Source organism: Entelurus aequoreus, linkage group LG11 (genome assembly GCF_033978785.1).
Source record: "Entelurus aequoreus isolate RoL-2023_Sb linkage group LG11, RoL_Eaeq_v1.1, whole genome shotgun sequence".
NCBI lineage: Eukaryota > Metazoa > Chordata > Actinopteri > Syngnathiformes > Syngnathidae > Entelurus > Entelurus aequoreus.
The window spans coordinates 35,063,762-35,091,269 of record NC_084741.1 but is presented as its reverse complement, the minus strand read 5'-3'; the positions used below and the strand labels follow the sequence as shown (position 1 = coordinate 35,091,269).

Here is a 27,508-nt window from a genome sequence, read left to right as displayed (position 1 = left end):
GTTTAAAAGTAGATTCCATGAAATGCTCAGTCATTCACAAACAAGGATGGGGCGAGAGTCACCACTTTGTCAACAAATGTGTGCGCAAATTGTTGAACAGTTTAAGAAAAACCTTTCTCAACCAGCTATTGCAAGGAATTTAGGGATTTCACCATCTACGGTCCGTAATATCATCAAAGGGTTCAGAGAATCTGGAGAAATCACTGAACGCAAGCAGCTAAGCCCGTGACCTTCGATCCCTCAGGCTGTACTGCATCAACAAGCGACATCAGTGTGTAAAGGATATCACCACATGGGCTCAGGAACACTTCAGAAACTCACTGTCAGTAACTACAGTTGGTCACTACATCTGTAAGTGCAAGTTAAAACTCTCCTACGCAAGGTGAAAACCGTTTATCAACAACACCCAGAAACTCCGTCGGCTTTGCTGGGCCTGAGCTCATCTAAGATGGACTGATACAAAGTGGAAAAATGTTCTGTGGTCTGACGAGTCCACATTTCAAATTGTTTTTGGAAACTGTGGACGTCGTGTCCTCCGGACCAAAGAGGAAAAGAACTATCCGGATTGTTATAGGCGCAAAGTTGAAAAGCCAGCATGTGTGATGGTATGGGAGTGTATTACTGCCCAAGACATGGGTCACCTACACATCTGTGAAGGCGCCATTAATGCTGAAAGGTACATACAGGTTTTGGAGCAACATGTTGCCATCCAAGCAACGTTACCATGGACGCCCCTGCTTATTTCATCAAGACAATGCCAAGCCACGTGTTACATCAACGTGGCTTCATAGTAAAAGAGTGCAGGTACTAGACTGGCCTGCCTGTAGTCCAGACCTGTCTCCCATTGAAAATGTGTGGCGCATTGTGAAGCCTAAAATACCACAACGGAGACCCCCGGACTGTTGAACAACTTAAGCTGTACATCAAGCAAGAATGGGAAAGAATTCCACCTGAGAAGCTTAAAAAATGTGTCTCCTCAGTTCCCAAACGTTTACTGAGTGTTGTTAAAAGGAAAGGCCATGTAACACAGTGGTGAACATGCCCTTTCCCAACTACTTTGGCACGTGTTGCAGCCATGAAATTCTAAGTTAATTATTATTTGCAAAAAAAAAGAAAAAAGTTCATGAGTTTGAACATCAAATATCTTGTCTTTGTAGTGCATTCAACTGAATATGGGTTGGAAAGGATTTTCAAATCATTGTATTCCGTTTATATTTACATCTGACACAATTTCCCAACTCATAGGGAAACGGGGCTTGTATTTACAAACCGCGCTAAAGAAGCAATTACGTTTGTAAATCATCTTTTCACTGTATCTGCCAAACTTACTTGTTGTGAATCTATCAGCGAGTGCCTCTGATTGGTCCTCATCATACAGTGCAAATAGAGCTACTGAGTACTCCATCAGTGATGTCAGTCCACTGAGGCCATACGAGCTCACAGGCCCAACTTCCACCTGCAGAATAAATCAAAGCGGAATTCAGATGATAACAGTTCAGTGTGTGTGATTTGGATTAAAACAGGGGTCTCAAACTCAATGTACCTGGGGGCCGCTTGTTGTCAAGTATTCACATCTAGAATCACGTTTAACCACGTGACTAAATCTATCAACGGCCTTCAACAGCAGCATAGTGACTCTGTGCTATGGTAGGCAACTACTACTACTAGTGAAGGATAATAAACAACTGTGTTTACTGTGTGAAGATGTACTTCTAGTTTCCCAGCATGCTTTGCGGCACTTGTCTTGCAAAAAGTTGTATAGGTAACATGTTACGCGTTAACATAGTTGTTCATTATTCCCATAGTAGCAGTAGTTGCCCTGTGTGTGCTTGTTGAGCTGTCATTTTGTGTTTGTACGGTGGTTGTCGTTAATGTTCTGTCTAGAGCAGTCATTCCCAAACTGTGGTACTTGTACCACTAGTACTACACAGACTCCATTTAGTGGTACACCAAAGAGTCACTTGATTAAAGTACAGTGATTTATTTTCCTATACTCAAACACAGTGTTACTGTTCAAACTGTATGTAATGTTATAGTAGCCAAACATATTAAATATACCGTATTTTTCGGAGTATAAGTCGCACCGGCCGAAAATGCATAATAAAGAAGGAAAAAAACATATATAAGTCGCACTGGAGTATAACTCGCATTTTTGGGGGAAATTTATTTGATAAAACCCAACACGAAGAATAGACATTTGAAAGGCAATTTAAAATAAATAAAGAATAGTGAACAACAGGCTGAATAAGTGTATGTTATATGACGCATAAATAAACAACTGAGAACGTGCCTGGTATGTTAACGTAACATATTATGGTAAGAGTCATTCAAATAACTATAATATATACACTACCGTTCAAAAGTTTGGGGTCACCCAAAACAATTTTGTGGAATAGCCTTCATTTCTAAGAACAAGAATAGACTGTCGAATTTCAGATGAAAGTTCTCTTTTTCTGGCCATTTTGAGCGTTTAATTGACCCCACAAATGTGATTGATTGATTGATTGATTGATTGAGACTTTTATTAGTAGGTTGCACAGTGAAGTACATATTCCGTACAATTGACCACTAAATGGTAACACCCGAATAAGTTTTTGAACTTGTTTAAGTCGTGGTCCACTTAAATTGATTCGTGATACAGATATATACTATCATATATACTATCATCATAATACAGTCATCACACAAGATAATCACATTGAATTATTTACATTATTTACAATCAGGGGTGTGGAGGGGGGTGGGGGGGTGGGGTGGGGGGGATATGGACATCAAGTAGTGGACATAGAGAGAGAGAGAGAGAGAGAGAGAGAGAGAGAGAGAGAGAGAGAGAGAGAGAGAGAGAGAGAGATCAGAAGGCATAAGAAAAAGAAAAAGTATCTGCATTTGATTGTTTACATTAGAGTATTAGCAATCCGGGGAGGGTGTTAGTTTAGGATTGTAGCTGTGATGCTCCAGAAACTCAATCTGCTCAAAGGAAGGTCAGTTTTGTAGCTTCTGTAACGAGCTAAACTGTTTTCAGATGTGTGAAAATGATTGCACAAGGCTTTTCTAATCATCAATTAGCCTTCTGAGCCTATGAGCAAACACATTGTACCATTAGAACACTGGAGTGATAGTTGCTGGAAATGGGCCTCTATACACCTATGTAGATATTGCACCAAAAACCAGACATTTGCAGCTAGAATAGTCATTTACCACATTAGCAATGTATAGAGTGTATTTCTTTAAAGTTAAGACTAGTTTAAAGTTATCTCCATTGAAAAGTACAGTGCTTTTCCTTCAAAAATAAGGACATTTCAATGTGACCCCAAACTTTTGAACGGTAGTGTAGAACATGCTATACGTTTACCAAACAATCTGTCACTCCTAATCGCTAAATCCCATGAAATCTTGTACGTCTAGTCCAGTGGTTCTTAACCGTGTTGGAGGTACCGAACCCTACCAGTTTCATATGTGCATACACAGAACCCTTCTTTAGTGAAAAATTAAAAAAAATTCAAATTCAAGACAAAGTGATATGCTTTTGGTAACACTTTAGTATGGGGAACATTTTCTAAGTAACAAAGACTTAATTTAGAGTTATTGGGTTAGGGTTAGGGTTAGAGGGTTAGGGCCAGGGTTAGAGGGTTAGGGTTATAATAAGGCCATGCCGAATAAGGCATTAATAAGTACTTAATAATGACTAGTTAGGAGCCAATATGTTACCAATTTGCATGTTAATAAGCAACTAATTAATGGTGAATATGTTCCCCATACTAAAGTGTTACCATGTTTTATTACTGGTGCACAGAATGAACCGTGCATGAACATCACCTTGTTCAAAGAACAAAACCAGCACAGTGCATAAACTCACAACAAATTACACACCTGCAAATCAGTGTGACTTCTGCTGTTGCCGTATCCGTAATATGCCGATAGGGAGAAGCCCGACTCACCGAACCCCTAGGGTTCGATCGAACCCAGGTTAAGAACCACTGGTCTAGTCTCTTACGTGAATGAGCTAAAAAATATTATTTGATATTTTACGGTAATGTGTTAATATTTTCACACATAAGTCGCTCCTGAGTATAAGTCGCACTCCCGGCCAAACTATGAAAAAAACTGCGACTTATAGTCCGAAAAATACGGTACTTGTTGAATAAAACCTCTGCCTTGTTTTTGTTTTTTTATACTTAGGCCTATTACGCTACTGTATTTTAATGTTGGTCATTATGGGGGTACTTGGAAAACCAAGTTTTTCCTCAGGTGGTACTTGGTGGAAATAAGTTTGAGAGTCACTGGTGTAGAGGTGTTGAAGATTTCCACAGTACATTTAACTATTAGTCACCCAGGGTGCACATGCTGCTTTTACACTAAGTTGCTGCCTAGAGGAGGCTAACTTTCAAAAGTATTCTAAGCATTATATACTGCCCTGTACCGGCTTTGAGCACATAAAGATTAAGATTAAGATTAAAGTACCAATGATTGTCACACACACACTAGATGTGGTGAAATGTGTCCTCTGCATTTGACCCATCCCCTTGGGGAGCAGTGGGCAGCAGCGGCGGCGCGCCCGGGAATCATTTTGGTGATTTGACCCCCAACTCCAACCCTTGATGCTGAGTGCCAAGCAGGGAGGTAATGGGTCCCATTTTTATAGTCTTTGGTGTGACTCGGTTGGGATTTGAACTCCAACCTACCGATCTCAGGGCGGACACTCTAACCACTAGGCCACTGAGATGGACTATGCCCCACGCAACACACGCACATTAATTATATTTGTTGTCAGCTAATGATAGCGTTTCAGCATAGTTTAGCGACTATTATTAGCTATCACTGAATGTGTAGCGTACCGTAACAACAACATGACTGCAAATTGTTAGTTGTTTTTCTGGGACTGCTTTTGTGTATGCGCACGGGCTGCAAGTCGAGACCCCTGGTTTAAAAGAAATCAAACGTTATAGGAATATGTAGGGGTGTGCTGCTTGTACTTGTGCACATGCATTGCTCATAAGTAATTGTAAAACTGAAGTAAATCTATAGAACTTAACATTTGAAAGTCACAAAGTTGTTCCACAATAGTTTACAAAGTAAATACATGCGAGACAATGCTGAACACACACACACCTCCTCTGTGACCTGCCCGTGTGTTTTGACCCACATGATACGATAACCCGTAACTCCTCTTTCTGAAGCGTCCCAGCTGATGCGTGCCGAGTTGTGGGTGATGTCAGAGAATTGGAGGTTACTGGGGGGATGCAGTGATACTGAGCAGAAAGCGAGAGGATGGCAACTTCAGAAAAAATATTCCATTCTCACTGGACACTTCAATAGGGACACCTGGAGAATCTTATGAGATCCAATACAGAAGTCATATAAAAAATGTGCCTTTACAAAGATAATATTGCTTAGCTTTGGTACTGAATATTGAGCTTTGGTATTGATTTAACAATATGTTTATTATTGTGATTGTGGTTGCAAGAGAGTATAAATATAGTGTATAAATAGGAGGATCTAAACTTTTTCCAAGGAAGAATACAGAAAAACTGAAATATACATTTCAAACATTTTGTGCATTACAGAAGTATAGAAATAATGTAGGTCAAAATATCTCAAGATTTATACACAAAAACAAATCATCTTAAATTTCTGTTATAGGTGACAAGAAAATTGGTGTAAAATTTAATAAAATAATTGTGTGAATTACAGAAATATATAAATACTATAGGTCAATATATCCTGAGCTTCATGAGCAATATAATGTAATCTTAGATTTGTGTTAAAGGTCACAAGGCAAATTAATGTGAAATTTAATAAAATGTATAATTATAAGGATGTCAAAAATAACAAGTTAACTCGTGATTACCGGTAACCACAAAAAAATATCACATTAATCATGTACATACGCAGATGAATCACAAAATTCATTTTGACTGTACATGCTCCTTTATCTTAACTGCGGATGGTTACCTAAAAGCGTGGGTTGTTATACGGTCAGTGATCAGGCCAATGCTAACCCACTGCAAAAATGAGTGAGGAGACTGTTGTGCTTGCTAGCCACTTCAAAATACAACTTGATTAGATAACTTTAGATAATACTGTTAGCAATTTTTGAGTAAATAAATGACTTGCATTCAATTAAAAAGTTGTATTTTTAATTCTGTATGACATTCTGACAATAAAATATATATTGGGCACATTTTTAAGTTAATTTATATCATGCAAGTAAATGATAACCTGTGACTAATTCAAATTCAAAAGAGTGATTACGCTTTTTTTTTTTTTTAAATAACAATTTGACAACAGTAACATTTATTGCTGCATGTATTATATTGGTTGACTGCTAGAAAAAGAGTTTCAAGCCAAATATGGACACCCTAGATTGACACTACTGAAAACCACAAAAAAATCTAATAAAGGACGGTTGTAAAATCTGCATGTATTTAGATACTGATGCAACTTTTGTGCCATTTCACGTCCAAGACACTCATCACAAAACAGTACAAACCATATCACTCACACGTAGTTTGCTGATTCGTAATGGGGTCACTGGCCTCCTCTCCATACATTGCATAAACAGTGACGGTATACTCAGTGTGTGGGATCAGACCATCCAACTTCAGCTCTGTCACTGCATCTGACACCTTGACCTGTAGACAAGAACACAAACTTCCTCAATAAACACAAAACTATGGTCGATGAGTTCATTCAAAGTGTAAACTTAAACATCTCATTTATTTTAAACATGACCTCTTTCTCGTCCATGTCGCCGTCGTCTGTGAGCGGCGCATAAAGCAACATGTAGCCTGACGCTCCCTCCACACTGTGCCATCTTGCTTTTATGCTGTTATGAGTCACATCGAACAGCTGGAGGCCTGTCACTGAGGGAAGAGCCACTGCATATGTACAAGACCACATACAGGGAAAATGCAATTAGAGCAAGAAGACTGGCAAATGTTGGATATTATATCTTTTTATGGACAGTTTATCAACAGGCCGTTGCACAATCCTTACGAGAGTACGTTTGAATAGAATATTATTTTCTGCTTCGTCCACCACAGCCAACCTGCTACCTTCCAAGTAACAGTACTTTTAGACTATCTATGAAGTAGCACAACATGGACTGTTCTGCGAAACAGCTCGACATGCAATATATTCAAATATTTAAACACAACTTAACTATATTAATAATTTAACACAAAAAAATACTTCAATTACAGCAGTTTGATCAGAAAAGTATACAGAAAAGTAAACAAACAATGCCAAATTATAAATCTTGATTTGTAGACTGACATATATAATATAGTATGTGCTATATTATTTTGATCCTATACAATTTCACAAGAGGGATTTAATTGGAGTTCAAAACAAATAAGACAAGCTGTCACACATGCTGGACGAGTCTGTGTTTATTACAATTTGCTAAAATGAATTAAATAAACACTGTAATACATGTAAGGGTAATGCATAATTTACTTTTGTCATTCTACAAACCAACTATGTTAAAATAGGAGGAGTTGCCATTGTTTGGTTGCAAGTTTGTTCGCAAAATAACTCAAAAAGCTTTGGGCAACATTTCAGGAAATGTCTGAAATGAGATAAGGAAATGTGATTAGATTTTGGTCCTCATCCGGATATTTCTTACTTTGTTACCTTGTTTACGCTTATGGGTGTATGCTCGCAGCCAGATGAAGACAAGATATTTATTACGCTAAAAATAGCTAAAAAAAAAAATGATCAACTGATTTTTATCTATTTTTTAAAAAATATCGGAAATTAGATAAGGAAAAAATAATTACTTTTTGGGTCTGATCCGGATCACCGACTGGATATAAGACTTTTTTAACTATTCGGAGGGAGGGCCTGGCCATTCCTGTTGATATTTACCGGTACATTTTAAAATACCTCAGCCTATGAGCGCATTATGTTCCACGACCAAGCACAACTGGAATATTCAAATCTTAAAGCAGCCCTTCCATTGAAATGAATGGAAATAAATTTAATCCGTGCTTGGCCTAGCCTCGCCTAATTTAGCCAAGTTAAGGGAATGCTGGTCAATAGGGCTGAGATAGCAGAGAGTAATGACGTTGAAAAAGCGGATATTCCTAGTTATGCTATCTCCCATAATCAGTGTGGTAAATAAGAGTGGACACTTTTCAGGTGATGTGCTAGGAGTGTTACTAGGCAGCAGCGGAAGCGGAGAGGACCACACCCGTGTTTGTAGGACAGCAAAGCAACAGATTCTAATGGACACCCAAAACAGCTTCAGGCGGCTCATAAAGCCAAGCCCTGGGTGAAGGAGCAAGTCTCACCAGAATGAGGATGTCAGATGGAAGGCTGTGGAAGTTGAACCGTTGCTAAAGATTTTGTTGGAAAACAAAGATATTTTGATTTCGAGCTATGAGCTAATGCTAGCAAGTAGGACCGGATTTTTGGGCACGGCTCTTTTGGCGTTCACTGTGGCATTACACCGTCTAGCAGCCCAGAAGCCCGTAACTTAAATTGCGCTTGCAATTTAAAGAAAAAGAAAAAGCCGAGAGACACCTCGTATTTCAAAACACCCGTAGATTAAGGTACTCGTAAATTAAGGTACCACTGTTCAGGAAAATTCCTAGGAAAATGGGTGAAAATTGATTTTCATTTTCATTACAAAATGCCATTAAATTAATACAATAAATAAAACAACAAATAAAACAAGCTTTTGACAGGACTCGATCTCCTGTTCCTTGGATTAAAACATAATTTTATTAAGAACTACGGCATTTACTCTGAAACACAAAGGGTTGTTAGCGTGACTGATATATTTTATAGCATTTAATAATGTAACATGTTGTGGTTAAGCTCCCAGCATGCACTGCAGACAATTGTTAGTTGGCACCAAGAGTTCAGGTGGTGTCACTGTTGGTTAAATGCTCTCTTCTTGACAATAAAGCAAGTTATTTTGGGGTTTCCCATCTCCACAAATTCTTGCAATGCTAGTCCAAGCCTGCCACATTGGTGTCAGAAGTAGGATGGGATGGCAGCTATGCTGGAGGAGATTGAATAACTGATCTCACGTATTCATGTGATGGAGAAGGCTCAACCCAAGAAACTTGGAGACATCCTTGCAAGAATAATTTCTCCCATTGAAGTGCTGGCTGGTCATCTTAGTGGAACCAGTGATCCTCGACCAGTGAGGAGTGATCGCTGCTTGGAGGTGCAGTAAGGAATGACCATACAGCCAGCAGCATTGAAGGAGAGTGATCGCCGTCTTGTGGCCCAGTAGGGAATCACCGTCCAGCCAGCATCAGTGAGGTAGAATGGTGCCGCAGGGCCTCTACGGGTGAAGGCTGGCAGGCCGACAACAACCACGCTCACGAGCAGCCACAGTGCTATCAACGGTGCTTAACGGCCGGAACTAAGAGGCGATGAAATTGCCACTTTATATTGGAGAAGATTCCCCGGAGACTTATCTCCTCCAAGTGCATTTGGCTGGTCAGTTTAATGGCTGGTCAACAGAAGAGATAGCAGTCCAAGTCGCCCTCGCCCTGGAAGTCAGAGCACTGCAGATCCTTACCGACATAGAACCACAAGAGAGACTGAATTGGCTAGCTATCGAGGAGCACTACAGCATCGTGTTGGTCTCCGCACCTACGCTGATGATGCTTGGGCAAAGCTAGTCCGCCGCCAGAGGAAAGAAGGGGAACGTCTGGGTGCCTACACCGCAAATCTCCGCCTTTACGCATGTCAAGGGCACCCTTCCTTTGACGCTGCTGCACAAGAAGCTTGCTCTCCAGGTCTTCGTTCGGGGTCTACAACCAGAACGACTCCAACAGCAAAGCTACCTTGACATGAGGCATATGGCTCATCAAGCAGACTTTGACGTCAGTGACCCCGAAGAAGTCACCTGACAAGCTATCAGCACACCCCTTCAACAACCTTGTAAGGAAACAAGGAACCAGGTTGCCTAACGACCTACAGAGGGATGCTACCAATGTGGAGAACCATGGACCCGTGGGGCCACAGCAGCATTATCTCTTGCCAAAGAGTAACATCAACCGACGGCCGTCAAGACTAAGCAAGCGACTGAGGATCTGTACTGCAGAAGTAGTGAGGGCCTGGAGGCGGAGCAGGGACGTCAACTTTGTGAGTTACTGGACATGTTTCCCGACATCATTGCAATAAAGGATGAGGCCTGCACACACACCGGTTTGGTACAGTATGACATTGACACTGGTACTTCACATCATCTGCCTTTGGCCATGCCGTTTCCTCCACACTCAGCAGGCTGGAGCGGAACACAAAATTAAGGAGATATTGGAGGTGGGTGTCACTGAGTCCTCTACAACTGGGCGCCTCCAGTGGTGTTGGTCAGAAAGAAAGACGGCGCCTGGCGTTTCTGCATTGATTAACACCGTCTCAACGAAGTCACACGCAAGGACTCCTACACGCTACCCAGGGTGGACGAAGCCCACTACATCTCTGGGTCATGTTGATTCAGTTCCCTCGATCTCAAGAGCAGCTATTGGCAAGTGGAGCTGGCACCAAAAGCAAGTCCAAAGACTGCTTTCCCCATTGTCAGGTCAAAGTGAACACCCTAGCCACCTTTGAGCACCTTAAACACAGGATTTTGGCTGACATTCTCCAAAGACACTCTGTGGTCTACTTGGACGACTTTCTCGTGCATGCTGCGGACTTCGGGAGTGCGCTAATTAACTTGGAAGAAGTCTTTCACCCTATCCGCAAGGCGGGTCTGCTCCTCCACCCCAAGAAATGTCACCTTTTCTGGCAAGAGACTTGCTTCCTGGGTCATGTGGTCAGCGCAGCAGGTGTGTCCACCAACCCAGTGAAAGTAGCAGCAGTGAGAGACTGGCCTGGCATTGGAGAGCTTGCCAGGTGGCTGGAGACACTCCAAGACTACGACTTTGAGATTTGCCACCGGGCAGGTCGTCTCCATGTCAACGCACACGCACTATCTTGCCAGCCCTGTGAGGAGGAAGAATGCAGGTACTGTCAACACGTGGAAAAACAGGAGACAGCGGCTCCTGTGGTAGCAGTTTTACGGACCAACTCAGTTGATGACTCTGTAAACCATGACCCCAGACCAGAGGAAATCGATCTGGAACAACTTCAGTGCCACCGGGGCCAAGATTCTGACCTCTCCCGTGTTCAGGATTGGGTGAGGACGGGTCGACGACCAGCATTGTCAGCAGTTTCAGCTTTCGACCCTAAGACTAAAACCCTCTACTCTCAGTGGTCTAGTCTCCTCAGCTGTGATGGTTTGCTACATCACCACTGGCAGACCCCTAGTGGCGGCAGCATTCTTCAGCTCCTTGTGCCCCACCAACTATGTTCTCAAGTGCTCCAGTTTGTTCATGGTTCGGTTGGAGATGGCCACTTTGGGTTACCAAGACCCTTTACCGCCTCCAGTCCCGGTTCTAATGGCCAGGGTGTCGCCAGGATGTGGAGCTTTGTGTTCATCGGTGTGGCACCTGCACTGCAAAGAAGGGGCCCAACCAGCGCTCGCATGCCCCCCTTGCAACAGTACAGGTGGGGGCTCCCATGGAGCGTTTTGCTGTTGACATCCTGGGCCCCTTTCCGATCACGGAGCGGGTTAACCGCTACATTCTGATAGCCATGCACTACTTCACCAAATGGCCTGAAGCCTACGCAATCCCTGACCAGAGTGCCATCACAACCTCGGAGTACTTTGTAAACAAGTTGTTCTGCCACTTCGGCGTGCCGGAGGAGCTGCACAGCGACCGGGGGCGGAACTTTGAGACTCCAATGTTCGGCGAAGTTTGTAAAAGGCTGGGCATCAAGAAGACCCTGACTACACCGCTGCATCGTCAAAGTGACGGGCTGGTTGAACAGTTTAACCGCACCCTGGCCACCCAACTGGCTATCCTAACCAGCGTTGGCAGCAAGACTGGGACCTGCACCTGCCCTGGTCTTGTGGCCATGTCGGACAGCAGTCCAAAAGTCCACTAAGTGCACCCCTGCAGCCCTCATGTTCAGACATGACCTCTGTACCCCTGTGGACTTGGTATTCGGCCCTCCCCCTGAGACTTAAGTGGTGGGTGGGTTTAGGTTGGTTTAGACTATCTCTTCCATCTTCGAAAGAGGCTTCAAGAGGTTCATGACCTAACTCGAACAGCCCTCACAGATGCTGTGTCTCGTCAGAAGCGGGCCTACGACACTCGTTGCAGGGGAGAGGACTTTACCGCACGGGCACAGGTTTGGATATACAGCCCTTAGAAGAAGAAGGGCCTTTCCCCAAAGCTGATGAGCCACTGGACAGGACCCTGTACTGTGCTGGAGAGGCTGTCAGACGTTGGGTATATAATGCGGCTGGTCAAGAGAACCTGTGTGGTGGTGCTCCACAGGGGCCGGCTCGCTCCCTACCAACCTCTGAGGGGGGGGGGGGGGGGGGGGGGGGCACTGTACCTTCAGAAATCACTGCGAAGCCATTTGAGCAAATCCGACGGCAGCGGCAGCTTCCCCAACACCTTAGGGACTTAGTGATGGATACATGGGTTGCTGGGGTAGGGGCTGTGTAACGTGTTGTGGTTAAGCTCCCAGCATGCAATGCAAACATTTGTTGGCACCATGAGTTCAGGTTGTGTGGTAACCAAATTCTTGGTTAAATGCTGTTTCTTCTTGACAATAAAAGTTTTTTTGGGTTTTCAATCTCCGCGCATTCTACGGAATAAATTAAATAAGGTTTCCTAGTGAGAAAACCTGTTAAATTGTTTAATGAAAATAAAAACAATTCTGGGCTCCTTCATTGTGCTTATGCGTGACACCTTTTTTTTTAGATGGTTCACATTTCTTCCTCGATCTTACAGATAACATGAGGAAGTGTGACCAGCTGTATGCTCTTCTTTAGGTAAAAACAATAAATCTCCTAGTCGTCAAGATATTTAAACAAAGTTTGGATTTTTGCAGAAATTTCTTCTCCGTTGTCTTCATGTGCATGCATCCCTCTCGCGTTGTTGATTTGATTGAATTATGTAACATGCAACTCGCCACGTGAGTGTTGCCCCGAGTAATGTTGAGTGTTACCAAGGCTTGAGTCAAACGGACACGATCACTGTAGTAGCGGCAGTACTAGTAAAGGATATTTTTTGTCATGGAGATCAAAAACTGGGGAAAAACAGGATCGGGAAGAAGCTGGGAAAGAAGGACAAAAAACAGGATTTCCTGGCCAAAACAGGAGACTTGGTGGAGGTCTATGTCTAAAGAGCGCTTTTCTAGTTTTGTGCTTTTATCTCTCTAAATCAGAGGGGGCATCATTATAAATATTTTTATTTCACTGTCTGAAATATTTGTATGAACAGCAAAACCATGCAGGTATGCATATATTACACTTACAAGTTGTCGCCGATCCTCTCAGTGGTTCACTAGTCTTATTTTCATTCACAGCAAACACAGACAGCTGGTATTCTGTCTGCGAGTTGAGATGCTGCAACGCCACTGAGGTGTCTTGGCCTTCTACCACAACCTGGGGTGCATGGAAGGGGTGCAATGAGAAATAGATGAGGATCGGAGCAGAAAAAAAAATGTGAGGATATGAATACAAAATAATGAAAAAGATGTGTGAGGATAAGAGGAAAGACAGGTATAAAGAAAGATATGCAGGTAGTCTGTACTTAATGACAATATTACAGTAAGACTACAATTCAGGTTCATCTGGCAAGGTGTCCTCACATGCAATAAGAACAGCTGGCAGCCATAAATTAACTAAGGATAAAACCGTTTCTGTATTCAAAAGGGCTAGAAAGACTTAACAGCTCATCAGTCAGAGTATCATTCCTGGTGAGGCTTAATTTACATGGATTCAGCTAAGTGTCTTTCTGAGAAGCTAAGTTGAATATAACATTTTCTGACAATGAGCTTTTTAGCATTTACTTCTATTTATTTGGAAAACATTTGTGGGATTAAAGTGTTTGATGGGGTTAAGGTCAGCAAGCTTATAAAAAACAAATTATTGTCTAACCCTGATTGAATAAATAATTGAAAGAGATGCCGATGTATACACACAAACACACACACACACACACTAATGATTTTAATGAAGAGAAATATGTTTGTGTTTTGTGTGTTTCAACACCAAAACAAAACCCCTTACCTCCTGCGGCTGTCCTCCTTGAGCAGGATAATAAACCACTCGGTATTTCTCCACATTTCCAGGGGAGTGGCTCCATGTCACTCGAAAGCTCCTGGCTGTGATCTCTGATGTCAGCAGGCTTGACGGTGGTTCAGTTCTCTCGGGTGGCTGTTCTGGAGGAGAAAGAAAATGGTAGACAATGCAAAAACCTGATACACATTGAGATCAGAGACAGAGATACAGTAGCACTGGGATAAAACATTATTGCATCCTTACGAAGACCTTTTTGGAATACACATTTTGAAACGATAAAGAATAAGCCCTGGTAAGACAAATACATTTTGGTATTAATGACAAACTTGACTCAACGAGAAGTGGAGCACTGAGGACGTGCATCATTTCTAGTATGTCTTGTAAACATGGACCAGTGTGAATATTTAAATAGGACATATGATGATTTTAATCTACTTTTAACACACTTCCGTGTGGTCAAGATAATATGTATTTGATATGCTTTGGGGTAAATTTTGCTCCAAAATCCCATTCATGACACACTTTGTGCATGTGTCTGCAAGATCTTCCTGTGTGGAAGCATTTTCAGACTACAAATGAAACCACACCCCACCCTCTCCAAAAGTAACAGTTTATCTTTTGAAAATGTACACTGTTAAATATATAACTTGAAGACGAACGCCATCCCTATTTTCTATATAGATTAAAGTTCAAGTTAAAGTACCAATGATTGTCACACACACACACTAGGTGTGGTGAAATTTGTCCTCTGCATTTGACCCATCCCCTTGGGGAGCAGTGGGCAGCAGCGGTGCCGCGCCCGGGAATCATTTTTGGTGATTTAACCCCCAATTCCAAACCTTGATGCTGAGTGCCAAGCAGAGAGGTAATGGGTCCCATTTTTATAGTCTTTGGTATGACTCGGCTGGGATTTGAACTCCAACCTACCGATCTCAGTTCACTAAGTCAAACCATTAGGCACACCTGCACGCACTCCGATCGATACAGAGAGTGCTAAAAAAAATCTGCTTTTACCAGCATTTACTTCAATGCATGTTACACGTGTCAGTGTTATTGTGCACATACCAAGATTCAATGACACTAATACTTTATCCTACCTTTTTCTTGAAGTGTTTCTCAAACCAAATGTTGTGGACGAACAAACACAGAAGTATATATTTTGTAGTATTTTTCTTATAGACAAAGAGCTGGCGGGAGGGCATGAAACTAGAAGGAATATACAAAAGTTCCAGTGGCAACAGTCTCAGCTGTGTGGGCTCAGCAGAGGGAAATTAGGTTTCCGGCACAATGTTTCCAAAAATGACTACAAAATTACATCCGTCAATGTGTGACATCACTTATTCCCCTAGGTTAAGAAACTACTCCAAAACCATGCGAACACAGGCATTCAAAACTGCGTGCGAGCTCATGCCAAATTGCATGAATTTTATTATTTGACGGTTTGGCATTGTTTAACACTAGTATCAATTGTAACATTTATAAGTCAGAAAAAGTTACAAAATTCATTATAAGTCTCCTTCAACAGATACATTGTTGTTTTAACATATTTCATAATTATTAGAGGTATAATAATATTCTCATGACAATAAAATAAAATCAGATTTGTCAGTATGCAAATACAATCCAATTCGATTTATAACATATGACTTTATGTCACCCTTAAAGGCCTACTGAAACCCACTACTACCGACCACACAGTCTGATAGTTTATATATCAATTATGAAATCTTAGCATTGCAACACATGCCAATACGGCCGGGTTAGTTTAGTAAAGTGTAATTTTAAATTTCCTGCGAAATATCCTGCTGAAAACGTCTCAGTATGATGACGTTTGCGCGTGATGTCACGGATTGTAGCGGACATTTTGGGACACCATTGTGGCCAGCTATTAAGTCGTCTGTTTTAATTGCAAAATTCCCCAGTATTCTGGACATCTGTGTTGGTGAATCTTTTGCAATTTGTTTAATGAACAATGGAGACAGCAAAGAAGAAAGCTGTAGGTGGGAAGCGATGTATTAGCGGCCGGCTGCAGCAACACAAGAACTGGGACAACAGAGACTCTTACCAGGAGGACTTTGAGTTGGATACGCGCTACCGTCAGTACGCAGCTGCGGATTCCAAACATTTGATCACTTGCCCGTACGTGCGTGCCGCTATGTGCATGTCACATACGTAACTTTGGGGACTTTGGGGAAATATATGTGCTGTATGAACTTTGCGGAGGTGAACGGTACTTTGGGCTGTGGGATTGAGTGTGTTGTGCAGGTGTTTGATTTGTATTGGCGGGTTATATGGACGGGAGGGGGGAGGTGTTTGTTATGCGGGATTAATTTGTGGCATATTAAATATAAACCTGGTTGTGTTGTGGCTAATAGAGTATATATATGTCTTTTGTTTATTTACTGTTTTAGTCATTCCCAGCTGAATATCAGGTCCCACCCGCCTCTTCCCTATCTGAATTGCTTCCCCTGCCCTCTAATCCTTCACTCTCACTTTCCTCATCCACAAATCTTTCATCCTCGCTCAAATTAATGGGGTAATCGTTGCTTTCTCGGTCCGAATGGCTCTCGCTGCTGGTGGCCATGATTGTAAACAATGTGCAGATGTGAGGAGCTCCACAACCTGTGACGTCACGCTTCTTCCGGTACAGGCAAGGCTTTTTTATCAGCGACCAAAAGTTGCGAACTTTATCGTCGATGTTCTCTACTAAATCCTTTCAGCAGAAATATGGCAATATCGCGAAATGATCAAGTATGACACATATAATGGACCTGCTATCCCCGTTTAAATAAGAAAATCTAATTTCAGTAGGCCTTTAACATGTTTGCCGCCTTTTTGCCATGTCTCCAATAAGTGTGATCGCCAGGTACAAAGCTCGTGGACTGGTGCACACATCCTCAAATACACTTGTGTTTATAAATCACATTATTTTCGGCCCTGTAATGTACGTACACAAGTTCTACAGTTTTGACCACAGGTAGTTTTAACCTGGGTCAATAACCTCTGAAGGTGTAAATAAATGGGCTTTAAAAGTATTTGTGAAGTTAAAAAAAAAAAAAAGTTAAATTACATTATGAATACAGCTAGAAATTGCATTACCACCCAATGTGTGCTCAGGTAATGAATTTCTGATAGAGCATTTTCATTGGGTATAAATTTACTAAAGCTGCACGGTCCATCGAGTCTGTGATGTCTCATTTGTGCACTTACGTTGTTTTATGTCCTTGTCTTGCTGCTCCACTTGTTCACACACTGTTCTGGTCAGCCCTTCAACAATGGAGCTCATAACATTAAAGTCAGCGACATTGTATACATGAGAGTCGTTGGGCTCGGAAGCGATGGAGCGCAGCTCATTCTCATCAGCATTCTTCACACCTGGAACACCAAGAAAAAAAGTACACACTTTAGTATATACACTAATTTAGGTGAAGCTCCACAAATTGTGAACAGTGAGAAGATTTCTCCTGCGTACTGTATGTCCAATCTCACCGATAGCAAACAGCTCAACACCATCTTTTTGCAGGCTTTGTGCAGGTTGGATAACATCATCCTGAGACTTCCCATCAGTGATGAGGATCCCAATCTTAGGTACACCGACACGGGCACCAGACTCAGGCTTAAAACAATTCTCAGAGATGTAGGACAGTGCGAGGCCTGAAAACAGTCAAGTTAAGAGGAATAAAAAAAACAGCCGTATGATTTATACAACTGATGTACACTGAGTGAAAATTGAATAGGGAACGACATACCACAACATACACAAATATAAACGGAACACTTTTATTTTTGCTCCCATTTTTCATGAGTTGAACTCAAACATCTAAAACTTTTACTATATACACATAAGACCTATTCCTCTCAAATATTGTTCACAAATCTGTCTAAATCTGTGTTAGTGAGCATTTCTTCTTTGCCAAGATAATCCATCCTACCTCACAAGTGTGATTAAACAGCATGATTATTGCACAGGTGTGCCTTAGGCTGCCCACAATAAAAGGCCACTCTGAAATGTGCAGTTTTATCACACAGCACAATCCCACAGTCCATGTTAGAAAAGCAGCCAGTATCTGGTGAGGCCACCATTTGCCTCACACAGTGCAACACATCTTCTTCACATAGAGTTGATCAGGTTGTTGACTGTGGCCTGTGGAATGTTGGTCCACTCCTCTTCAATGGCTGTGTATGAAGTTGCTGGATATTGGCAGGAACTGGAACACGCTGTCGTATACGCCAATCGCTCCTGGGAATTGTGTACACATCCTTGCAACATTGTGAGGTGATGGTCTTGGGTGAATGGCACAACAATGGGCCTCAGGATCTTGTCATGGTATCTCTATGCATTCAAAATGCCATCAATATTATGCACTTGCGTACGTTATTCATACCATACGCCTGCCCATACCATAACCCCACCCCCAGCATGGGCCACACCATCCACAAAGTTGCCATCAGCAAACGCCACACACGCTGTCTGCCATCTGCCCTGAACAGTGAAAACCGGGATTCATCCGTGAAGAGAACACCTCTCTAACGTGCCAGACGCCATCGATGTGAGCACTTGCCCACTCAAGTCGGTTACGACGACAAACTGCAGTCAGGTCGAGAACCCGATGAGGACGACGGGCATGCAGATGAGCTTCCCTGAGACGGTTTCTTACAGTTTGTGCAGCAATTCTTTGGTTATGCAAACCAATTGTTGCAGGAGCTGGCCGGGTGGCTGGTCTCAGACGATCATGTAGGTGCACCTACTGGATGTGGAGGTCGTGGGCTGGTGTGGTTATACGTGGTCTGCAGTTGTGAGGCCGGATGGATGTACTGCCAAATTCTCTGAAACGCCTTTGGAGACCACTTATGATCCAAGAGAACATTCAATTCACGGGCAACAGCTCTGGTGGACATTTCTGCAGTCAGCATGCCAACTGCACGCTCCCTCAAAACTTGCGACATCTGTGGCATCGTGCTGTGTGATAAAACTGCAACTTTCAGAGTGGCCTTTTAATATGGGCAGCCTAAGGCACACCTGTGTAATAATCATGCTGTTTAATCAGCATTTTGATATGCCACACCTGTGAGTGGGATGGATTATCTTGGCAAACAAGAAATGCTCACTAACACAGATTTAGACAGCTTTATGAACAATATTTGAGAGGAATGGGTATTTTGTTTACATAGTAAAAGTTAGATAGATATTTGAGTTCAACTCATGAAAAATGGGAGCAAAAACAAAAGTGTTGTGTTTATATTTTTGTTCTGTGTATTACGTCACTCAAAAAACAGTACCTGTTTGAGTGTTTCCTCCTTTGTAAGGAAGGTTCTTCACAGCATCAAGTACAGCATCTTTAGTTGTGAAAGCATTGAGGTGCCACTCCATCCTTGGTTCACCACTATACTGAGCCAGTCCTGAGGTTTAAACACATTTGCATAACATGTCAGTTGCCTCTACAAAGTATATACTGGAATAATGCATAAATATATATTAACTTTAGAAAAGTTAGACCCACCTATCCTGGTCTTATCAATGCCCACGTTAAATGCGTTGACAAGATTTTCCAGGAACATGCGGACCAGTCGAAAGTTATTCCTTCCAATACTCCAGGAACCATCTACCAGGATCACAATGTCTGCTATGGCCTCCGTGTGGCACACAAACTGGTCTGCTAGAAACAAAGCATTTAAGGGGACCTATTATTCAAAGCCAACTCTTTTTACTTATTGGTACCTGCTTTGGTGTATTTGGTATCTGCATAAGTCACAAAGGTTTGAACTAAGACCATGTAAACATGGCGGAGATATTTATAAAACAATCTTGCCTTCCTTCATACTGTACTTCCTCCAAACCAGCCATTTGGAATTTGCCTCAATAGCGACGTTTTCCCCAATTGTGACGTCAGCAGATATTTCCATATATGATAAAACATTTATCCTAAGTGCTTTGCGCGAGTCCACAATTGTAGTCAGCGCTGTAGTCAATAAACTTTTTTTTTTTACTCTATGCTCTTGTTGTGGGGCAGATTGGCTCGTACATGGACATACATCTTCCGCTGTTACCATTTCTAATACAAAGTAGCTAATAGTTTGAACTTACAGCTGTCAGTAGACTCTATATGGAAGCGCTTAAAAACTACAACATGGATAACGGGAAGAAGACATAGTCAAAGTGGTATGGGGACAGCGTGGCGAAGTTGGGGGAGTGGCCGTGCCAGCAATCTGAGGGTTACTGTTTCAATCTCCACCTTCTACCATCCTAGTCACATCAGTTGTGTCCTTGAGCAAGACACTTCACCCTTGCTCCTGATGGGCCTGGTTAGCGCCGTGCATGGCAGCTCCCACCATCAGTGTGTGAATGTGTGAATGTCTGTGTGTGAATGGGTGAATGTGGAAATAGTATCAAAGCGCTTTGAGTTCCTTAAAAAAAAGGTAGAAAAGCGCTATACAAGTACAACCCATTTACCATTTACCATAGTCAAAGTGGAGGCACGTAAATAAGACCACCCACAAAACGGCGCGTCATGAAGAGTCGGTCAGAAAACGGTCTTTAAAGGCCTACTGAAATGAAATGTGTTTATTTAAACGGGGATAGCAGATCCATTCTATGTGTCATACTTGATCCTTTTGCGATATTGCCATATTTTCGCAGAAAGGATTTAGTAGAGAACATCGACGATAAAGTTCGCAACTTTTGGTCGCTGATAAAAAAAAGCCTTGCCTGTACCGGAAGTAGCGCGACGTCGCAGGTTGAAAGGCTCCTCACATTTACCCATTGTTTACACCAGCAGCGAGAGCGATTCGGACCGAGAAAGCGACGATTACCCCATTAATTTGAGCAAGGATGAAAGATTTGTGGATGAGGTACGTGAGAGTGAAGGACTACAGTGCAGTGCAGGACGTATCTTTTTTCGCTCTGACTAACTTAGGTAAAAGGGTTCATTGAATTCCACACTCTCTCCTTTTTCTATTGTGGATCACGGATTTGTATTTTAAACCACCTCGGATACTATATCCTCTTGAAAATAAGAGTCGAGAACGCAAAATGGACATTCACAGTGACTTTTATCTCCACGACAATACATCGGCGAAGCACTTTAGCTACGGAGCTAATGTGATAGCATCGGGCTTAACTGCAGATAGAAACAAAAGAAATAAACCCCTAACTGGAAGGATAGACAGAAAATCAACAATACTATTAAACCATGGACCTGTAACTATACGGTTAATGCTTTCCAGCCTGGCGAAGCTTAACAATGCTGTTGCTAATGACGCCATTGAAGCTAACTTAGCAACGGGACCTCACAGAGCTATGCTAAAAACATTAGCTATCCACCTACGCCAGCCAGCCCTCATCTGCTCATCAACACTCGTGCTCACCTGCGTTCCAGCGATCGACGGAGCGACGAAGGACTTCACCCGATCATCGATGCGGTCTGCGGCTAGCGTCGGATAGCGCATCTGCTATCCAAGTCAAAGTCCTCCTGGTTGTGTTGCTGCAGCCAGCCGCTAATACACCGATCCCACCTAAAGCTTTCTTCTTTGCAGTCTTCATTGTTCATTAAACAAATTGCAAAAGATTCACCAACTCAGATGTCCAGAATACTGTGAAATTTTGCGATGAAAACAAAACTTTTTGTATTGGATACAATGGTGTCCGAATACTTCCGTTTCAACGATTGACGTCACGCGCCTACATCATCATACATAGATGTTTCAACCGGAAGTTTCGCGGGAAATTAAAAATTGCACTTTATAAGTTAACCCGGCCGTATTGGCATGTGTTGCAATGTTAAGATTTCATCATTGATATATAAACTATCAGACTGCGTGGTCGGTAGTAGTGGGTTTCAGTAGGCCTTTAAAACATAATCTATGGAACATTTTGCTCACAGAACAAGTATTACATGTTATCCAGAACACAAGGAAATGTTTTAAATGTAGAAAAAAGAGAGAGAGAAGAGACCGTGAGAACAAATTACTGGTATTTAAAATGACAACTGATGAACAACACGACGGCCACCATGGCTATCAATCTAAAATATAGCTTCAAATGTAATTTGTAATGTTACCAAAACACAAAAATGCAGCAATAATATGAATTTTAATGTATTTAGTTATCTCATGCATACTCTCATTCAGCATCATCACAGTCACTATATTGATATTAAATGAAAGTGGCTACTTTATATTCAATCATCCAACCAAACCTGGTGAAGTAATTGGGCTCATTTTAGTACATTTTCTTTTCCTGTGAATGTATATAACATAGAAGAGACACAAGCACTGTGAGTCAACAACAAAGTAATTGAACTGCCTGAATTTTGTTTTCAAGCCAATCCAAACAGAACTATTATTAAACCACTCAGTCAGGATGCATTGGATTTCTTACAGTTCTCAAACTAAAAGATGGGGTGACTAAGGTGTTGAACTGCTAATTACAACACAATCAGTCTTTGATACCAACAGGGAACGAGTGAATGTATCAACTCAATGTAATCTAACAGTTATTTGGTATTATCGATCAAACGCTGTTGCTCAAAACCACAAGAGTGGACATACATCTAAACACGCTCTGTATACTTGAAATTACATGTGACAGATTCCCAGAAGAAAGGCTAAAAACAACTCAGATATTCTTTATATGGAGTGTGTTGCCAGCAAGAACAATTTTCCGTCTTGCTGTTTGAACCATACATCCGCTGTAGATACCAGATAAAGATGAGAAAAACAGGCAGGGTAGGTGAGGGGATAGTCTTTTGGCTGACACCTTTTGAAGAACAGAAGTTGAAGACAAAAATAAGATTTTAAACAACATGGCCAAAGGTTTAGATACCCAACTGTAGAATTGCAATGAGTAGCAGAGTTTGTTTACTTTTTGTTTATTTGGTGGATTTACTATCCACATCGTATTTACTATCAACATGGTTAAGGTCTAATGTGGAGTGTGGGTGTTGTTGGTCTGGACCCCAGGATGCGGAGATAGCAGGCAAAGTGCAGGTAAAAACATTTGATTAGGGAAATCACAACAAAATAGTGCAACCTAATTGCAAAAAAAGGAACCAAACATGGAAGCATAGGGAAAGCGATGCACGTTGAGGCACAAAGCAAATATGATCCAAATATGGGGCTGCATGAGTGCTAGGGAGCTGTGATTCATTGAGGGAAACATGTTCTGTGACACTGTGAAGCAGAGCATGAACACCTCCCTTAGGAAACCGAGCCTCATGATAGTTTTTCATCATGATAAGGCTTCTGAACACACCTCCATGAGGACAAGTGCCTTGCTGAGGAAGATGAAGATGATGGAGTGGCCAAGTATGTGTCGAGACCTGAACCATATTGAGTACCTGTGTGGCATCCTCAAGCAAACAGAAGGTGAAGGAGCAAATTGTCTCGAAACATACACCATCGATCTCATCGTGGTGCAGAAGCCAATATGATTTGGGTTTTTTTGCTGATAACGGACCAATACACAATAGCAATCTCGGATCTGAACATCCCTAATTTTTCCTAAGAGTAATTATAATAGGGACATCTATTGAAGAATAAATATCAATGAAAAAATATAGAAAACAATGGCAACATGGCACACAGAAATGTAACAAAATAAGATATATTACCTAAACAAGTGAAGATCCATGGAATTTTATTGGTTAGATAGTTGCTGTGCTGGTTTGAGTGCTACTCGGGACACATTTGATTTGCTAAAATGACGATGATTGAGTAAGAAGCTACTTAACCAACATGAAGCAATAAGTGAAGATAGGAGAACAAATGTCCAATACTGGGACCAACATTGTTCAATCTTTATATAAACGATTTGTAAAGTTACGAAGGACTTAAAGTTGGTATAATTTGCAGATGACATGACTGTGTTTGGTTCAGGAGAGAATACACAGACACATTTTTGGGTGTAATGATAAATGATAATGATAAAATGATAAATGATCAAATGAACTGGAAACCTCATATAAAAAATATACAATGTAAAGTAGCAAGAAACACGTCAATAATGAATAAGGCAAAATATGTTCTGGACCAAAAATCACTTTGTTACAATATGATTGTTACGTTGATACTCCAGCATATTAATATATGTTGCAGGGGGGAATGTTTAGAGTGAGACACACGGTACAGGAAGTAAGCGGGCTAGTGTGAGTGAGTCACCTGGCATTGTACCTGCACGGAAGTTGCCAATAAAGTACAAGTGAGCAACTATACTGCTCTAACCGTCCACTCTTTATGGTTGGGAATATAACGGACTAGAGTGAAACATGGTGGCAGTGGTAGTTAAACTTTGAGACCGCCACGAACGTGAAGAGGCGTCGCTAACGGCTAACGGCTTACAGCTAGCGGGACCGGAGCTGACAGAAACCGCGGCATCGAGTGACGTGAGTGAAACGGAAATGGAGAAACTGAGACCTCCGCCGATACTTCGTTTGGACTCTGCTAACTTGGCGAAGTCGTGGAAATGTTGGAAAGAAGAGTTTACTCTTTACGTGGAACTGACGATGCCGGAAGCAGAGGAGGTTATGAAGGTGAAACTTTTCTACTATGTAATCGGCGAAAGTGGAAGGGAGCTGCTGAACACGCTAGAGGGCAGCAGTGGATCGGCGAGGAGGACTGTGAGCTCGATGATGTTGCTGTTTGATGGACATTGTTACCCTAAACTGAACGAGACAGTAGAAAGGTACAGATTTTTTGTGCGCAATCAAGGATTGGAAGAAAATATTGACAAGTACGTCACAGATTTAAAAGTTTTGGCAAATACGTGCAATTTTGGAGGTATAAAGGACTCCCTAATAAGAGACAGAATTGTTTGTGGCTCACACAGCTCTGCAATGAGAGAGAGGCTGTTGAGGGAGGAAAACTTAACCCTGGAAAAGTGCCTGCAAATATGCAGAGCGGCAGAGCTGTCAAAGGAAAACAGCAGAACTCTGCAAGGACAGACGGTGGAAGAAATACATGCAGTGCAGCAAGTGCCGCAACATAAAGATATGATCAGTTGCAATTTTTGTGGTAAAACACATGCAAGGAACAATAAGTTGTGTCCAGCTTTTGGTAAGACATGCAAGAAATGTGGCAAAGACAACCATTTTGCTGCCAAATGTAGGTCACACGCTGAACAAAATAGAAGACAGAGAGCCGTGCATGCTGTAACAGAGGAGACTGATGCATATGAGGATGTCGCCACAATAACAGAAACATGTAAAAACCAGGAAATGGTGAACCATTTGCAGGAGAACAAAGCTCAAAGTCAGCAACTTTTCGCAGGTATGTTGCTGAAACAAAAAATGGTTGACTTCCAAATAGACTGTGGTGCCACCTGTAATGTTATACCTATTCAACTGCTGAGCCCAAACACACAGTTGGAGCCAACATAAAAGGTGTTGTTGATGTACAACAAGAGCAAACTGTGGCCACTGGGCAAGTGTAAGGTAAAAATCAGAAATCCTCGCAATAATAAATTGTACAGATTGGAGTTTCAAGTTGTGGACCAGAAGGATAAGCTTCCTTTGATTGGCAGGAAGGCCTGTGAAGCCTTGAAGCTGATTAAAGTACAATATGATAACATTATGGCGATGGACAGTATTGTTAAAGGACATTGTGCTGTCGAGGACAACGTCGAGGGAGGCATGACACTGGAAAACATCAAAGTGGAATATGAGGATGTTTTCAGTGGTGTGGGATGCCTGGAGGGGGAGTACCACATAGAACTGGACAGAAGTGTACCCCCAGTGAAACTGCCTAAACGCAGAGTGCCAGTAGCTCTACTGACACCACTGAAAAAGGAACTAGCAGAACTACAAAATAAAGAAATTATTGCACCAGTGGAATGTAGCACTGACTGGATAAGCAGCATGGTGACGGTGACGAAACCAAATGGAAGACCTAGGATTTGCATTGATCCGAAACCGCTGAACAAGGCGCTGAAAAGAAGCCATTTTCCACTTCCTACCATTGATGACATACTTCCGGAGCTTTCGACAACAAAAGTGTTCACAGTGTGCGATGTCAAGCATGGCTTTTGGCACGTGAAACTGAGCGAAGAATCCAGCTACATCACAACCTTTGCTACCCCATTTGGCCGGTTCCGTTGGCTCAGAATGCCGACGGGAATCAGTCCGGCTCCTGAAGTTTTTCAAAGAAAACTCATACAGGCGCTTGAGGGTCTGCATGGTATATATGTTATTGCTGATTATGTGCTTATTACGGGAGAAGGTGAGACAAAGGAAGAAGCAGAAAGAGATCATGATGCAAACTTGAGGTGTTTCCTGGCTAGATGCAGGGAGAAAAACATTAGACTAAATGCTGACAAGTTTAAACTGAGGCAACAGTCTGTGCCCTACATTGGTCATCTGCTGACTGCAGATGGTCTTCAGATTGACCTTGATAAAGTGCGAGCAATTAGCGAAATGCCCTGTCCAACTGATGTTAAAGGGGTACAGAGGCTTGTAGGTATGGTAAACTACTTGTCCAAATTTTTTGATCATCTATCGGATGACTGTGAGGTTTTGAGACAACTTACACACAGAGACAATATGTGGGAATGGACAGATGTGCAAGAGTCAGCGTTCCAGAGACTTAAAGACAAAATATCGAAGGCACCGGTGTTAAAGTATTATGACCAGGATATGGAACTGACACTACAGTGTGATGCGTCAGACACTGGCCTAGGGGCTGCTTTAACTCAGGAAGGCAATCCTGTGGCGTTTGGTAGTAGAGCTCTCACTCCTACCGAAAGAAGATACGCGCAGATAGAGAAGGAATGTTTGGCTATTGTTTTTGGTATGGAAAAATTCCATCAGTATACCTATGGCAGGAAAGTGACAGTGCAGAGTGATCACAAGCCACTAGAGAATATTCTCAAAAAGCCACTCCTTAGTGCACCTAAAAGATTGCAGCGGATGCTACTTAGGCTGCAAAAGTATGACATAAATGTTGTGTATTTGCCTGGGCGAGAAATGCTATTAGCGGATACTTTGAGCAGAGCATATTTGCCAGACGGCACGAAAGGAGATGTTGAGACTGAGGTCGAGACAGTGAACATGGTGGAATACTTGCCTATATCGCTTGAGAGATTAGCTGCCATTAGAGATGCCACTAGGGAGGATGCCAAACTGCAGAAAGTGGTAGGCTTTATTCTATCAGGTTGGCCAAGGACTAAACAGGAGCTGCAACATGACATTCAGCACTATTTTTCATTTCAGGATGAACTTAGTGTACAGGATGGTATTGTATTTAGGGGTGAAAGGGCAGTTATACCTGATAAACTGAGAACTGATCTTACATGCCGCATTCATTCATCACATTTAGGAGTTGAGGGATGTCTCAGGAGAGCACGTGAATGTGTATATTGGCAAGGTATGAATGACCAGGTAAAGACTTTTGTTTCAAAGTGTGACATTTGTAGAT

General features: G+C 42.1%; 1 protein-coding gene across 1 annotated transcript in view; it reads right to left on the bottom strand.

The window, feature by feature from the left end:
• LOC133659647 (collagen alpha-1(XIV) chain-like) overlaps positions 1-27,508 on the bottom strand; it is a 324,062-nt gene that overhangs the window by 171,317 nt on the left and 125,237 nt on the right. The window contains exons 7-16 of the mRNA XM_062062231.1: positions 19,606-19,761; positions 19,385-19,504; positions 17,594-17,758; positions 17,315-17,479; positions 14,093-14,244; positions 13,336-13,465; positions 6,733-6,878; positions 6,503-6,632; positions 5,110-5,249; positions 1,330-1,456 (exon numbers count right to left, since the gene is read on the bottom strand). Of these exons, the coding sequence (XP_061918215.1) occupies positions 1,330-1,456; positions 5,110-5,249; positions 6,503-6,632; positions 6,733-6,878; positions 13,336-13,465; positions 14,093-14,244; positions 17,315-17,479; positions 17,594-17,758; positions 19,385-19,504; positions 19,606-19,761 (1,431 nt within the window). The remainder of the gene's footprint in view (positions 1-1,329; positions 1,457-5,109; positions 5,250-6,502; positions 6,633-6,732; positions 6,879-13,335; positions 13,466-14,092; positions 14,245-17,314; positions 17,480-17,593; positions 17,759-19,384; positions 19,505-19,605; positions 19,762-27,508) is intronic.